Source organism: Apteryx mantelli, chromosome 6 (genome assembly GCF_036417845.1).
Source record: "Apteryx mantelli isolate bAptMan1 chromosome 6, bAptMan1.hap1, whole genome shotgun sequence".
In the NCBI taxonomy this organism is placed as follows: Eukaryota; Metazoa; Chordata; class Aves; order Apterygiformes; family Apterygidae; genus Apteryx; species Apteryx mantelli.
In genome coordinates, this window is record NC_089983.1 from 24,406,230 (window position 1) to 24,422,604 (window position 16,375).

General features: G+C 37.2%; 1 protein-coding gene across 1 annotated transcript in view; it reads right to left on the reverse strand.

The window, feature by feature from the left end:
* OSBPL6 (oxysterol binding protein like 6) overlaps nucleotides 1-16,375 on the reverse strand; it is a 51,952-nt gene that overhangs the window by 12,660 nt on the left and 22,917 nt on the right. Inside the window, exons 9-14 of the mRNA XM_013960633.2 lie at nucleotides 15,896-15,988; nucleotides 10,864-10,938; nucleotides 6,411-6,576; nucleotides 5,276-5,406; nucleotides 2,981-3,088; nucleotides 547-681 (exon numbers count right to left, since the gene is read on the reverse strand). Coding sequence (XP_013816087.1) covers nucleotides 547-681; nucleotides 2,981-3,088; nucleotides 5,276-5,406; nucleotides 6,411-6,576; nucleotides 10,864-10,938; nucleotides 15,896-15,988 — 708 coding nt within the window. The remainder of the gene's footprint in view (nucleotides 1-546; nucleotides 682-2,980; nucleotides 3,089-5,275; nucleotides 5,407-6,410; nucleotides 6,577-10,863; nucleotides 10,939-15,895; nucleotides 15,989-16,375) is intronic.

The following is a 16,375-nucleotide window of genomic DNA, read 5'->3' on the forward strand; positions in this document are numbered from 1 at the left end:
AACAATAAAGTAATCTTCATTGTCTGGTACACATCTCTAATGGGATTCTGAAATGCCATTTAACACAACTCAGGAAAGCTCAGGAAAGCTGTGGACAGCAACACGATTCTATGGCCAGAACAGTAGCTGCCTTCCTCAATTTTGATCTTGAATGAGCTGAATTTTTAGGCTGCTGTCTACTTCTCTGGTTACAGAAAACAACTTTATGTGTATGCTAGAAGAATTTTTTTATTAAATACTTTTAGAACTAAATTAGCTGACTACATAGTCAGATATAAATGCTCCTGTTCCTGTCACCCTTATCTGAAACTGCCATAGTCCAGCAAGGACGTGTACTGAACATACGTTACTGATGCACAGCACTTTCAGTTTTACACTTCAGGGAACATCTGCACCGCATTACCAGGGAGTGTGGGGTTAATTTATCTACACCTTATGCTTTCTAACATCTTTTTACTCTAAATAGCATGAAAAAGCACATTCACCAGTGGTAGTAATACCTAATTCCATCCGACAGCAAAATCAGAGCACGCTGTCACAGCCTACCTCGTTTTCTGATGAGCTGGCAGACAGTAGCACTTCCTGCGCGTCAAAGAACTCCGAAACGGATTCAGACATCGAGAGCCTGCTCTCGTTAGAAACTTGCTGGGACAATGAATTGACATGCATTTGTTCACCCGTCTGTAAATAAAGCACAGAAAAACAGAAGTATGATTTCTAATCTAAAAGAAATGTGCATAAAAGGTAAGGGGTAAATCACCTGAACAGTTTTTCTACGCCAAATATAAGCATAGATAGCAAGAACAGCCTTTTCATAGGGCTTTGTGTATATGTAACAGATGAGACTTGGACAATTACAAAATAAAGCACGTTTTGAGCAGTGAGCTATGGATCTCTTCATTTGAGGCTTGCTTAGCGTCAACTGCTAAGCTTTAGCAGCGTGAATAATCATAGATCTAGTTCTGTATCAAGAGGAATGAATTTGTGAACAACAGCTGGATTGTGCCAGACAAGTTCAACCATGAAATTCAGATGAAAAGACACCTGGTCACGTTGGACATCACTGGAGCCAGCTTTGATACATCCAGAATTCAATTATAAAGCTTTGTAAGGCCAGGGAGTTATTTTAAACTACTTTGAAAATGAATGTATTTTTTAACTGTTGTAGCAACAAATGTTTGAAATGTTTGAATATTCAGGACAATGGCTAAAACATATATTTTTACTCCATGTTTGTACTCCAAATCATATTTGAATTATGCCATTAACACTGAATCAATACTACTACTGGGAATAAACTCTCCATGGCTTATTAGAATAAGAATTTAACAGCAAAGACAAGGGTTCCCAAATTGTGCTATGGCTCTATCAGTACAGGGCACAAGTTAATTCAGTATCTTCCTCTTCCTGCTGTTCAGGGGAGGAACACCCGGTTTCAAAATGTTACACTACAGGCTATCAAGTTTAAGAAGGGGAAAAAAGCCTATATATATATATAACAATACAGACAGCACTACTGAAGCCGTTCTAAAAAGCTAACGTTCAGATTTCAACTCCATCCCCACTAATCTTACTACAGAAGTCCTGCAGATGGTTTTGTTAACATCTTAATCCTGTAGAATTGTTTTATAAAGTTGCCTCAAAAGGAACTAACAAAAAGATCATGAAAATATGAGGCAAGAGGTCAAACATCATTCTTTTTTCACTGGGAACTGGAAGTTTGTGAGCTTGCTGATGGCTTATGAAGTTTGATAAATTATAATGGAAACAGAAACTCATTTCAGTGTGTGTATAAATTTATAAGAAGTGATTAAAATTTTAAGTTTTTGTAGAAGGACTTGGAAAAATAAGTATACTCCTATCCCAAAAAATCACTCACACATGCATGTATCTACACACTGTAAGATTATTTTTATAAAGTGATTAAAAGTAGTGAAAGAGAGACCTGGGATCCTCTTCGAAAAACTCCTGTAATCAGACACTTCTGTACCAAGATAAGTATATACAGATTAAAAAGGAACAGCTCAACAATGTTAACCAACAACAATGAAAAAAAAGAAGAGACAGTCATTGCCAAGGTCTGAACTGCAGATTGCTCTGACTGCAGACTGCTATGCTGTGGCTGCTTCACTCATATCTTCTACTGCTAGTCTCCAACATGCCAGACTCCTGGAAAATTTGTTTGCACATTTTCCAAAACAAATAAACAAAAGTAACTTGAAACAGATATTCACCTTCCTTTCTTGCTGGGAGAAAAAATGAGGAAGTTACAGCACATTAATGGAAATGGCTAATGGAAAGGAAAAAAAAAATGAGTGGAAATGACAAGTAGAAAAAACATTGGTAAAATGCCAGCAGAATGGTTGTCAAAGTGACTTTAATTGTAACATATTATAGCTCCCAAATTCAGATTTGCCCTCTCATGAGGGAAACTGAATTGCTATTAATACAAATGCTCTGCACAGAATAATCTGGTGACTGAGGAAAGGAAAACAAGAAAGACTAGATCTTGCAAACACGCTATTAGTTTCATGCCTGGTTCAAAGAATGAACCTCTTGACTTCAGCAATTCCACTCAAGATATTAAACACCACTTTAAGCACTTGCAGGATTAGGCCATCAAAAACTAAACTGCTCCATTGATTTTGCAAGAAACTAAGATAGAGCAATGGTTAGCTACTGGGCGTTATGTTCAAATATAGTAGAACATCACTGATTCCCACACCCAACAATTCATATTCAAAAACTGCAGCCTTTCCCTATTTCTCTGCAGAGATCAAACAGCAAAGTTCTTCAGTGAGATCTGACATTGACAAAACAAAAAAAATCATTTTATTAGAGAATATATAATCTGACATTTTCAATAAACGATCACTTGCCAATTTGAAAGATTGAGAAATTTGCCAGGAGTGTTTCAGATACTAGTGAAAATTAGCAAGGTTTGATTGTACTCTAAATCCAATAAAGATTAAACTCTTACCTCATCAGGACTAGGGATAATATTTACACTGACAACCTGATCACAAATAACAGATTCTGAATGTATTCTGTTCAAGCGACTCCTTAGTTCAGCATTCTGGTTGAGAGCCTTAAAACAAAAATTGCACATTTATTAAAAAGGAAACATTAAATTGCAAAAAAAAAAAAAAAAACTCTGAATTCACTCTTCCCAGAAATTTCCTAAAAAAATCACAGAACCTCCCTTGTTCCATTTTTAGAGAAATACCCATTTTGAAATCTTCTCTAACCAGCAGTATATGATTTATACTTTTGGTTGGTTTGTTTTCAATGATTTTCAGGAGTCAGGGAGACTGATATGCTTCCACAGAGTAAGAGTGGCATGCTACCCTAATTCTTCAGACAGCTCTTTGTCAGAAATACCAGTGGGTTATGTATATTATGGAAATGGGGAATGAATGAAGGGAGAACGAATGAAATCACATAACATGAAATACCCCCAAAACGCCCAAAGAGGTAATGCTTAGCTTACAACTATACCAAGGTTATAATACTTAGACCCAGCAAAAGGACACTGCTCACTTCAGATCAAGTAATGTATTTACATATGTGTGTTCATTTCATACTACAGATCTACTATAGCTTCACAAAATATACTGATACCCATAGAATTCAACTGGTGTCTCATATTTGCTATTTTTTATCCTTTTTTAAAGCCCAACCTATGTTATATATTTGGGTGCATACACACATACAGTCTGTTATGTAGCAACACGTGTGCAAGATTGGTGAAGTTCAGAAGAACACAGTATATTACATAGCTAGAACATGAACTACTAGTTGTTTTAAACCTAATGTATCCCCTCCACTGGGGCTATAGAAGTAAACAACAGAAAGACATACTTTTTTAGGGGAAAGTAATTGTTATAATAAGGTAACAACCTTCCTCTCCCTCCCCCTAGTGCAGACTCAGGAATTGATTGCATGATTGTACTGAAACAAAGAACAAAGTAAAATAGGTTAGATTAAACTGTTACTGAAGATGATTTAAAGGATGCGTCTTTACTTCACTCTAAAATGGTCTAGGCATGTTCACAGCCATATATCAGGAAGGGAAAGTGACCACTAACAGCAGACACGCAGCAATTTCTTAAACTGCTCGAAGCTGGCCATGAGACTGGTCAAAGCCAGCCATCTGACTATGTTCCATCTGACTAAATTTCCACTAAATTTAGTCCATCTCACTAAAGTTCCACTTCTTCCCCATTGAGACTATGAACAAATGTGTGATAGTGTGACAATGACTTTTAGATTGACACCTGGAGGCCAGAAATGAGAAAAACACATGATTACCTATTTTACACAAGTTGGTAGTAAGAGTTTCCACTGGTCTTCATTATATTTCTATCAGTAACCAGGATGGGAACTACTCCTTATCTCTTGTCCCCTACCCTTTATTACAAAATGCAGTAATCATCCTGCATGGCATACCTATTAATCAATGTCTCTAAAAACTTTATGCATCAATTTTAATAGCAATCCCCCCCAACCCAATAAAAATAATAATTTATAAAATCATATATACATTTGGGTAAAGTTCTGTTTTCCTTTAAACCTGTGTACTCATTTCTTGCAGATGCAGTGCTCCATACCAGTCCACTCTTCAGAGTGAAAGCTCTCATTTTTTCTTGACAATGAATTCAGTAACTGGAGTTATTTTGCAACCTGAGGATATATCCCATGGAGTGGTCTAGAGCAGCATTTTACCGAAACACTTACTGTTGATGAATCTCTTCTTCCTCACTTAATCCAATGATAACTTTTCCTTTGGCATAAGTGGGAGAGACTCTGACCAGTAACAGGTGTGCTTTTGAAAATACAATTTACCCATGATTACCCTGTAACCCATGAATCCTTTTGCAGTCAGAGGCATGAATATATAAAACAAATCTCAAAATATTCATTCAAAATTTAAAACTTCATTAAGAAAATGAGAACAATTCCTTGATTGTGCCGGAAATAGCTTCAAGAAAGGTTTCTATCATTTGTATAAAAATGTTTCATAACTTTGCTTTACCCTGGATAACCATAATGAATATACACTTACACAAACAAATGATATCCTTCACCTCTGCAGGCACTGAAGTTAGACACATGCTCTCATATCCATAATGAAACATACGTCAGGGTAGTTCTGGTTGCAGAATTTGGCTTTTTCTTGGCTTTTCCACCTCAGGAAATGGCCAAAATACAAAAGGAACTGCACCCGGCAAGCTAGGCAGTTCCAAATGTGCTTAAAATCAAAGCAAGAACATACCTGAGAGAGGGATTGTCTGAGGTGTGCTATCTGTGCATTGTGGCCTGTAAGATCTTGTTCTGAAACAATCTGCTTAAGCTTCTCCTTCTCTATAGCTATGCTGTTAAAGGCAGACTTCAAAAGAGAATGCACTAGGCAAAAAGAAAAAGAAAAAAGGTATTTTCTCAGCAACAGGACTGCAGAGTTACATCTATTGCAATATTTGAGCAGTAAAGACTGAGAGTGAGATTTCCATCCTACAATTACAGAAATTTGAAACAAAGATCTGAACTTCAGGTAATCTGTGCCCAAATCCAGTACAAACATGTACTGCTTGAGTTTGTAATGTGCATACGGTATATTCAGTGTTTGCATGCACTGATCATATGGAAAGGTACATATTTGGAAAACCCGTGTTCAAAGTTGTCTTTTTCCTTATAAATCAAATTCATTTGTTCATTGTTTTTTTCTCTTCAAACAGAGTAATAAATACATCCATTTTTCTAAGACTTAATATTGCACTAATAGAGAGGATTACTTTGATCTTTAAACAGGCTTTCGGGTGATTTGTAAGAAATAGGTGAGTGGCATGTTTCTTCCCATATTACATAACAGATAGCAAACTGTTAACAAACACTTAAAATAGCATTTTTCAGTCTATAGGACCATTCATTTGATGGCAATACGACGACAGTTCTGAAGCACATTCTAGTAGTAAGCACTCCTTCTGTTCTTTCCACTAGTGTGGAAAACAAATTGCACAAAAAATTGTACAAGACTATACACTGCAGTGACGTTCTGATTTATCTTTGGGGAGTAATAAAAACATTCTATTAAGAAATAAAAGGTTTGCAAATTCAACCAAATTCTTACAAGATGCAAGAAGAAGTTCAGAAGATTTGTAAAAAAAAAAAAAAAACAAAAACCAAAACCAAAACTCTTATGGAACAGAGTTTACCTATTTCTTTATATTCACCACATCCATAGAAAATATATCAAGGATGATGCATATGTGGTCTTTATGTAAACCACTCAAACAGTTAAAAATTCTCATACAATATTGTCCAGAAAAACGTCCTGGCCATAACTAAGTGAAAGCAATAAAGAAGCATAACAGAGAAGCCCAATGAAGGAAAGATTGGACATTCACAATTACCTTTTTGTGCCATCAGGCAAAATTCTTCTTGCAGCTTGATGTACTCAGTAGAGCACTCCAGGGGGTCAGTTACATGACTTGGGGGCGTCTGAAATTCAATGTCTGCACAAAGGTTGGGGTTGGATGAATGCAGCCGAACGGGTGACATTGTAGCACTGAAAGGGACCTACAGTGAGAAGCAAAAAATAATAATGTATAACTTGCAACCAGCCTTTGACAGTATACCCTGTGGAAACAAAATACAAATTTCTTCTGAAAATAGAAAAAAAATAAAAGCCTGCTTCACAATGTGAAAAAAACAGTAAGAAAGAACATGTAACTTTTTACTCTCCTGAATCTCAGCACCATTGATGCAGAGTTCCTTGTGCTTCCTGAAAATTTACACTGAAACAGACAAAAAAAGGCCTAAAAACAGGGCTAAGAGCTAATGAGAGCATTTCAATTCTAACATAAACAAAAATGTAGCATTGCCTAATGCTTAAAAGAAGGCTGGAAAATTGAACCATGACACATACTACTTTATACTTTGACATTAGAGAGTACATACACTACGATTCATTTGTTACAATATCAACATTTGAAATATGTAAGTTCCTCCACAGATCTGGAAATAGGATACAATATTCCCAAAGATATTACTGAAGAGTTTCAAAACTACTGATAAACCTTGACTTAAAATTCACTACTGGCAACTATGTAAGAGGGAAAAAGCATACATGCTTCATATATTCTTTTTAACTAAACAAAAAGAAAACCTCTGCTTTATTTTCATTTAAGGTTACATGAACCATAAATTAATGCAAAATGATATAACTTAATAAAATACAGTATTTATTACTATTTCCACTTCCTTCTCCTACACTTTTCACATACAGTAAAAATATACATGAATATTTATAATTTATATATATAATGTGCATTGAAAAATTACCTATATGCAATGCACGGATACCGCTTTTATATACACATGATATATGCTAGCGTGTGTGCGCATCTGTGTGCGTGTTTGCATGCATTTGCGCATGCATTTGCATATATTTTATTTCATTTTCATTTTACCATTTACACACATTTGTATAAAAATTAGGCCAAGAACCCAATTTTCAAAACTAAATGCAAAGGTAAGGCATGCAGAACTGTATTTTGGTACTTATATATGAAACACGGCTAAACACATTGAACTTATTCAATCTAGTTTATCTCATGATAAAAATTTTCACACTGCAGCCCAATGTAAATTATCCAAATATGAAAAATGGGGCCAAAATATAGATTTTCTGAGGCAAGACAAAAAGCAGCAGATAATATAAAAAGTCATATTACTAAGAATTTTATCAACAGGTAAGATAACAGACGTTACTGCCACTATTATAAATTGATCCCTTGTTATTTCATTGCATCAGGGAATGGTTCTGTCAATCACTCCCTGTAAAATTTCTCTCATCAGTATACGTTTTAGGTTTCTGACTCTCTGATGGAATCCTCAAAAACCTCTTTGATCAGTTCATCACATCTCATTCCACTCTTCAGCACACTCTCTAAAGCAGCCTTTTCCACCCTCTTCTTCCTCAACTTCCAGATATGTATAGCACATAAATTAATAGCTTTATGGCACCTATCCATTGCAACATTTATTCTTTTCTCTCATGTGTTTTGATTTATAAATATGCCAACAAAATAGATATTTTTTCACTGGACCTCATTTTAGATTCATATCAAGACGACTTTATTAACAGGGGTATAGAATAAATCCTTTCCATTCATACTGGACATTTGTCCTGTTGGGTTCTTTGGTGGTATCAGACTGTCTCTCTCAACTGCCACCCGCCCCCCCCCGCAAAAAAAAAAAAAAAAAAAAAAAAACTTATATTTTTAAATAGGTTAATTTCAAGTTTCTTTTACAAAACCTTTCAATTCTTTAAATCAGAGAGCAAGTTCCCAGCTTTTTCTGATTCAGAGCTCTACAAAGGCACAACTGCTCCAGGTGACTATCAACTCAGAACATAAAAGACCCCGTTTTCCTAGGCTTTGCCATCCAGCACCCCCCCCAATCCTCAAGTCCACCTGGAAGGCAGGAAAGACACCTGCCCTCCAGCACTATGCCACGCGCAGGCTGGATGGCGAGGGGCAGGGCTGGCAGTGCTGCGGGCAGGCTGCCCACGCATGGGCTGCTAAAGGTACTTCTCGAGGAACCTAGCTGGAGAGACCTGGTCTAAATCTATCATTTCTGCCTTGTACCTCAGCTGGCCAGGCTGAAAAGCAATGCAGAGAGACACTTCCCTTAAAACCATGTAATGTTTCTGCAGTGAGGTTATTGGAAAAATAACATTTTAAAGTATGTCCTAGAAACAGTGTTTGTATGTTCTACAAATACTGTCACACTGATCGCAAGAAATATATATTCACATGACAGAGAGAAGTAGCTGCTTTACTGATTGCTTTAGAGAGCTACACAAGAACCGAAAATATTGATGGACATGAACTCTCCCCATCTGCATCTTTTAAGAAAATCTCCACATTACTTTCCACAACAGATGAAAAAAATCCACATTGAACAACCTCTTTCATTCACTGGAATAACCAATAGTCTAAGAAACACAACCTCCAGTTTTCTTCCCCTTTAGTTCCTTTCACTGCTGTGCTTTTTCTCTATACCCATGGTGACTTGATACTGACTTTATTACTTAACTGATTTTTTAAATCATTAGCTTCTTGATTCATCCCTTAATGGTTTTTTTTTGTTTAGCTTTGTTTTTTTTCCCCCCACCTCTCACTCTTCTAGACATTACTTTAGATGTACCTTGTTCTTTCTGTTTTACTTCAGGGGCTGAAATACCCACTCATCCATTAGCTTCTTCAGAATTAAGTTTCATTTAGGAACAGAACATTCCCAGTGCAGTGGGTTGTAAGGAGAATCTCCTCTTTCTGCTGTGCATGTACCTGGTGTAATTCTGTATTCCTCAGTCTGTACATACAGGTTCACTGTTTAGGAGAGACAAGCACTTTGCTAAATCAGCCAGGAAGAACCGGCTACTGCTGTAGTACAGAGAGTCATTTTGGTACCTCCAGTCCCTCCTGCACTCCTTCCAGCCCTCCTCCAGGACCCCACTCCTCTGGTCCTCACACACCCTAGCAGCTTTTTTCAGCTGAAGGGGACAACTCAGCTAATCCCTGGGCATCTCCCATTTCTCTTCTATACTGGCTGCTTTGCCATCCAAGGTCAGGCATATTTGCTCTGCTTTACTGCCCCTTGCTGCAGCTCTTGCCAGTGCTGTTTCACTACTGCTGAAACTTCTGATTAGAGTCTCCCACGGACACTGCTCAGCCATGTAAACTGAGCAGCGGGCTGACTTCTCTGCAAGCCAGGCAAATTGATGAGGTCAGAATATCAATTAATTATCGAGCACAGCATTCAGCATGAACTGATTATGGGGGATTAGGTTTAGATGAGTTAATTTGGGAATGGGAGAAGCATTGATTTCTCTCATGCTTTTTCAGAGACCCTAACAGCAACTGAGGCTTGTGGTTCAGCTAGCAGGAGGTCACGATACTCAGGCTTAGGCAGCAGCTATGTCTGATCTAGGGGATTTTAGCTATGAGCTGGTGCAGCATGTTCTGAGACCCTGGAACACTTTTGTCTGGTGAAGATGTTCACTGCTTGGGCTGGGTAGGCCCGGGTATGGGTAAAGCTCACTTTAATCTTTAGCTGCACAGAGTTCTTTTTTTCCCTATATGTTTTTGTCTTCTCTATCTAGCTGTTGTACTAGTCAGTTGATAGATTAATACTGATGTCCATATTTTGCATTGCTAAGATGTGCTTTCATGAAAAGCTTCAGCAGAAGATACCCTAATAATGCAAATTTGATTTCACAGACAATGCTCCCCCCTCCCATTTAGCACAATTCTGTAGCTCCAGATTTTGTGTCAAGGACTCTGAGAACTAACAAAATGAAATATAGATACTAGTGGTAGTAATATGACTTTTTGGGATTATGGAATGTAAACAGAAGGTGTTTTAAATGAAGAAGCTAACCTTATATTACTAAAAGGAAATCAGGAAATTTCGTGATGGATTTGTAACAAACCTCCTTGGTTCTGCTGTCTTGCTATAGACTGTCATGAGAATCTTTTAACAGAATTTGGTGGTTTATTTTATTTTGTGTAGTACACAGAGTATACCAAAGATGCTTTGAAATAGTGCAGGGCCTGAGTCTAATGTCACTTCCACTTGCATAAAGGAGGAGGGACATGTACCATGTAAACAAGCTCAGACCCAAATCTGTGAGGTTCATTTGGGTCAGGGCTGACCACATCACTTCTAATTAACTCAGATGAAAGTGGGTAACATGGACACCTCCATAAAGTGCAAGTAGCATTTTCAGTAACTTATTACACACTCAAGTTAAAAAGCTTCCCATCTTTAGAGCTATCCCTTGATTTTAAATCCACTCACTGTTGTAGCCACTGCAGCTGCTAGTCTCTGCCGGCGTCGTGTTGTGCTGAACTGGCCCTTCGGCGCCGGCCCTTCCTGACAGTGAATGCAAGAAGAAAAGGAAGTAGAAAAAGAGAAGGGAAGGGGTGATGGGACATAGGAGGATGAAAGGTGATCAGAAAAGGGAGAGGGAGAGTCTTTCAGTGTTTTTTTTTTTTTTTTTTTTTAAACTCTTATGGCCTACACATTCTGAGAATATATCACATGTTCTCATCTGTGTATGCCAGAGATTTAAATAGCTAGTTACTTCGCTAAAATTATCTCCAGATGACTTGGACTGCGATGCACTCACTAAGGCTAAAAACAAAACAAAACAAAACAAAACAACCAATCTATTAACATTGCTGTTCAGAGTCATAAGGCAATTATGGAATATAAAAACAAAAGGATGCTATGGGCATGGCAGAAAACACAAAATCAAAGCTCATTTTGGGGGTCACTTGACCATCTAGAATAGGAATTCTGAAAGAGATTGCATCGCATTAGTGGAAGTGCTTGAACTGCGGTTATGAAAGATTTATGCATCTCCATGGTAAAACTTTTCAGTGGGTATGTTACAGGGAGCTTGCTTATGTAAACATTTCTGTGCAATTTGAACTCTAGCAATTTGAAGTCCATTTCTGGGCTTATTTGCCCATTTTCTCTGCATACCAGTCTTTTGAGTCCCATAGGATCCAATTACTCCCTTTCTATATTATTGAATGCTTGGCTTCCAAAGCAATGCAAAAACTCAGGTAAAGCAGCAGAAACGAAGACCAAGTATTCCAACAAATGCTTCCATTTTGGCATGCCTCACCTGTGGCCAGATCTTGCTCAATTTAACTTTTATTTTACTTTTAAGAAAATTCATCGTGGTACATCAAAGTCAAGCAAGTACTTTCTAATGCAGAGGAGCTCCACACCTATCACAAAATCCTTCTATGTAATGTCTGACCAAAATGTCATTATTTGAAAGCCATTTAAAGATTTTTGTAAGACTAGTAAAGCTATATTTCTGCTTACAGAAAACTGTTTTCCATTCCTTTACATTTTTCTTCCCTTATATACCTTCATTCTTAGCCACTTCAGTGCTTTTAAATTCACATACATTTGTACTTATTCTAAAAGCAGCCTGGGCACTATATAAATAACAATGGGATAGACTGGAGACATGACCACCATGCTCCAATGGGATACTGTAGTCCAGTAATTAACCAAAGTCTCGTGCTCCCTGAGCCTCTAACATGCCAGCTGGCAGGGTGCATGAATCTGAGCATGGCCATACCTTCCACCCTCTGCTTGATGCTACTGGCAGTGCTAAAGACCATGGAAGGGTGTCTGATGATCACAGTAATAGAAGCCTTGCTTTGTAATGGTTTTGTAAAATCCTCACATTAAAAACATGCATATAGCCTTTAACACAGACATTACAAACTCTGTTGAAACAGAGACTGCATCATATGATCAATGTAAAGCTCTTTATACTCTACGGAAGTATGTCTATCCTGTGAATAAGTCTGGAGAAATATACTTTAATTAATGGGGAGATATATATATATATACTTACACAGAAAGAGAGATAAGCACACACGCGTGCGTTTATGTGTGTGCGCGCTCTCGCATGTGTCATTCATAATGTATAAGATTCTGAATGCAGGTATACATACTACTGAAATTGGAACAACAAGCTCCGCAGAACCCCAAAACCATAATATAAAGTGAAGTAATAACCTATGAGTTCTGATTAGTAATATATAAATATAGAAACAGTAATTTAAGGGCAAGGGTGATAAAGCAGTCTTTCGGTCTGGTTTCATTCTGAGCGAAATGCCTCAGTAGAACAAGCTGACGTTTCAGGTTGCTCTGTTTTGAGCAGTTCTCCTATTAAACAAGTTCTTTTTTATTCTTTCTTTCAATCAGTCTCAACTTCACTGCTCTGCACTTTGAGGGAAACCAAATCAATGTTACTTCATTTTGTTGCTATTAAGTATTTTAATTTTTTCTTCTTCTGAAGATCTTTAGACTATCAGAAGAATGACAAATCCATCTTTTACCCAAAGTAAAAAAAAAAAAAACAAAAACACCCCTTCTCAGTTTTTGTACAAAAGTATCTTTAGTAAAATGAAATAATACAGGTCAACTAACCTGTTGTTGCAGACCATTTTCATAAGACTTTAAATAGGCCTTATAAAAACAAAATAAACCTCCTTCATAAAAGTAATCCTTGTTCAGAGAAGCAGTCTGAGTAGTATTCTCTTGAGTAAAGGTCTGAAAATTAAGCTGTTAATTCTGCAATACCAAACACCAAGACCTGCAAACACATATGCACAGGCTTTATTTTACTCAGGGGACTAACTGCATTCTAGTCACTGGGATTAGTTGTGTGAGCAAAGTTAAGTGCATACAGAACGGATACCTCCTGGGTAAACATGCACTTGTACGAAACAAATCAAGAAGCCAGACTTGTCCTCGCATGAAAAAAAAAAAAAGTATATTTTAATACATTACACACCTAGCATTCATATTCCAGAAATGTGTTAGCAAGAATGCAACAAAAGCAATGTTATAAACAAAAAGAGGTAATGATTACAGTACAGATGGGAGAACTCTCTCCTTGCATCTTTGCAGTGGGGTACAGAGCTAGCAAAAATTACAGCATCTTTCCCCATTACCCATGAACAGGGTATACAGCTCCCTGGTTTTCATGCTTTCTGGAAGGATGGCTTTCAAAGTCATACTATTAGAAGCTCCCCTGATGGTAGTTAACCATTGCACTTTCTTAAAAAAAAAAGATGCAAGTGCATTTCAAATGGAAATAATAGTGCAACTAGCTGGAAGTTAATGTTAGTATGACAGCATTATCCCCTAAAACTTGTAAGATGTGTGGAGGCAGGCAGAAAGGAAAAGTACAGTGGAAGTTCTCTTGGTACCAAATCTGTCAACCATTTAATAGTAAATCATGTGTAGTCTCCATGAAGAAACAAAGACAAATTAGAAAAAGTGATTCCCAGCAGTGAACGTCGTGGTATGTAATTTGTAAAGAGTTGGAATAGTCTTGAAAACAATGTCCTATAACGAAGACCAATGAAGCTAGAACGAATGGCTAATATAAGAATAAAATGGGATTGTAAGTGTAGAAAAGCATGTAGGAATGGGAGGTAATCCACATTTTAGTGCAACAGCAACATGAGCAAGTTAAGAGTAAACTAATGAGTCAGAGTGAAGCTATCTTCCACAGATCATAGCTTTAGCACATTCTCAGGAAAAGACAGCCCTTGGAAGAAGAAACAGTGTGTTAAGCCCATCAAACCAGGTAAGACATCTGGTAAGCCGCCAAAAAGCAGTCTTAGTCTTCTGTATGATTTAGAATAATTTTACTGTTTCTGTTCTTCCCCTGCAAATTAATTTCTAAATTGGTCATTAATAATTTAATGCTTTGCTCTAATAAGATAAGCTTTTACATTTCCAGCTTTAAGCTTGTCGGGAGTCAATGCTTGCCCAGGTCAAGCAGAGTTCATTATCTCCCCAGAAGTAACAGACCCATATAAAGCAGTGCTATGTGCACAAACTGTCTCAGGGGAACCTGTAAACCAGACCATACTTGAGAATTTTGGGAGCTGGGGCACAGCGCCTGCTAACCTGCAAACTGCAGTATAAGGATCAGGTGCCAGAATCAGACACAAAGTCTCTCACAGGAAGCACAGATCATCCTCACACTGGCAAGGCGCAGGCGACACAGAAACCACTTATAATTCCTCATAACCCACCCTAAACAATCATATACTGACTGCTTTCATGATTCTTCTTCATGTCCCAGAACCCAACAATTCTACACAATTTTTTGGAGAAGAGTTTCCCTGAGACCACCATGTATGAAAGAACATGCAGTGCTGATTGTGTCTCTTCACAGACACAGAGTACTTGCATCCATTTTCCTGATATTTTTATTCCCCTGTGCTATTCAGCAGCACGGAAACACAGTGATCCTTCAAACGCAGGTAATAGGACATGACATCAATCACCAAAATTCCATTGTTAATAAGCTTTTTAATCCTAACAGATGCTTCATTGTTCAACCTGTTGTCATTTATCTAGTATAACTGGTAGAAAGAAAAATCACCTTCAACAGCTGCAACGAGAAAGCTAATGCAACTACGATTTCTGCTTTCCTTAAGACTGTCAATCTTAAATGAGTCACAGAAACTCCTTATTGTGTCTCTAAGGAACATATTAAAGGCTTTGAAAGTTCACATGAATTTCAAGGAATTTAAACAGATCAAAAGTTGCTGACATTTATTTATTCTGCAGCAGTCAGTGTTTTTGCAATTGTTAGCTCCTGAAATCTGTTGAATATAGTCTTCATTATCAGTTTCTCGATTAGAAAAAGAAAGGGGGACGTTATTTTTTGGATTACGTCTCAAAACACACAATTACTTCTGACAAAACACAATAAGACACACTGGATCTAGCAGTGCTGCAAGTATAGTATGTTTATTATTGTGATTTTACTTCTCAACTATAAGGCAAGATGGGAGAAATTATTCTTTGGTTTATTCAGTTTGTTCCCACAAAGGCCTTTTCCATAAGAGAAGGCTTTTGACAAAACTTCTCATGGGCAAAATTCCTATGTATAGATCTTGATAAAGACGACTGGTAAGTTTAGTATTTCGTTCATGTTTTCTATGTTTAGCTTGATGTCACCTGCTCAACTGCTCTTCTTGGCAAGTTTAAGATGGTGTGTGTGCTGCATGCATATTGCCTTCCTTGCACCTTAATTGACTAGTATTCAGCCTCTCCTTTCCCTAGATGGCAATGTTTTCATATGAATGAAAGTAAAATCAATACATTTCTCACTATCTCATCTAGGTTTTAAACAGCCAGCTGGGATTTAATTCACATCATCAGGAACACAAGGGACAGCACAGTGACTTCCTGCTTTCAGCTAACATATTGGTTCATGCTTAAAAGTTAATCTAAAAGTACAGTGAAAAGGAAAACATCGTGCGTTCAGTACCTGAAGTTGAATTTTTGCATCTTTGCTGACACTTTTTGTTCTCCATCGTCTTGTGACCCGCTTGTCTTTCTTTGAAATATCTACACAGTTAGCCTACATTACACAAATAGTTAAAAGCGACAAGTACTATTAAGTTGACACAAGCAACACAGACAGTACACCAAGTTAGTAAAGAATTGTAGTGTTAGACATTTACAAATTAGACAGTAAGGAAGAGAATGCCATTGCCAGTGCCCACGACTACAACAATCACTGGCTGTAGCTATCCATACATTTATATAACCTGATGGTATATTTAACCTATTTAACAAAGCTATTGTATATTTTTTTTTATGAGTGAAAAATATTTAGGAATAGATCTTGAAATCTTCATAGATTTCTATTCTGTTATTACTCAGAGAAATGTAATGTTCACCTCTTCCTGAAATCAATGATAGATCTCACTACTTCATTGGAATCAAGCTTTCAAATACATCAACA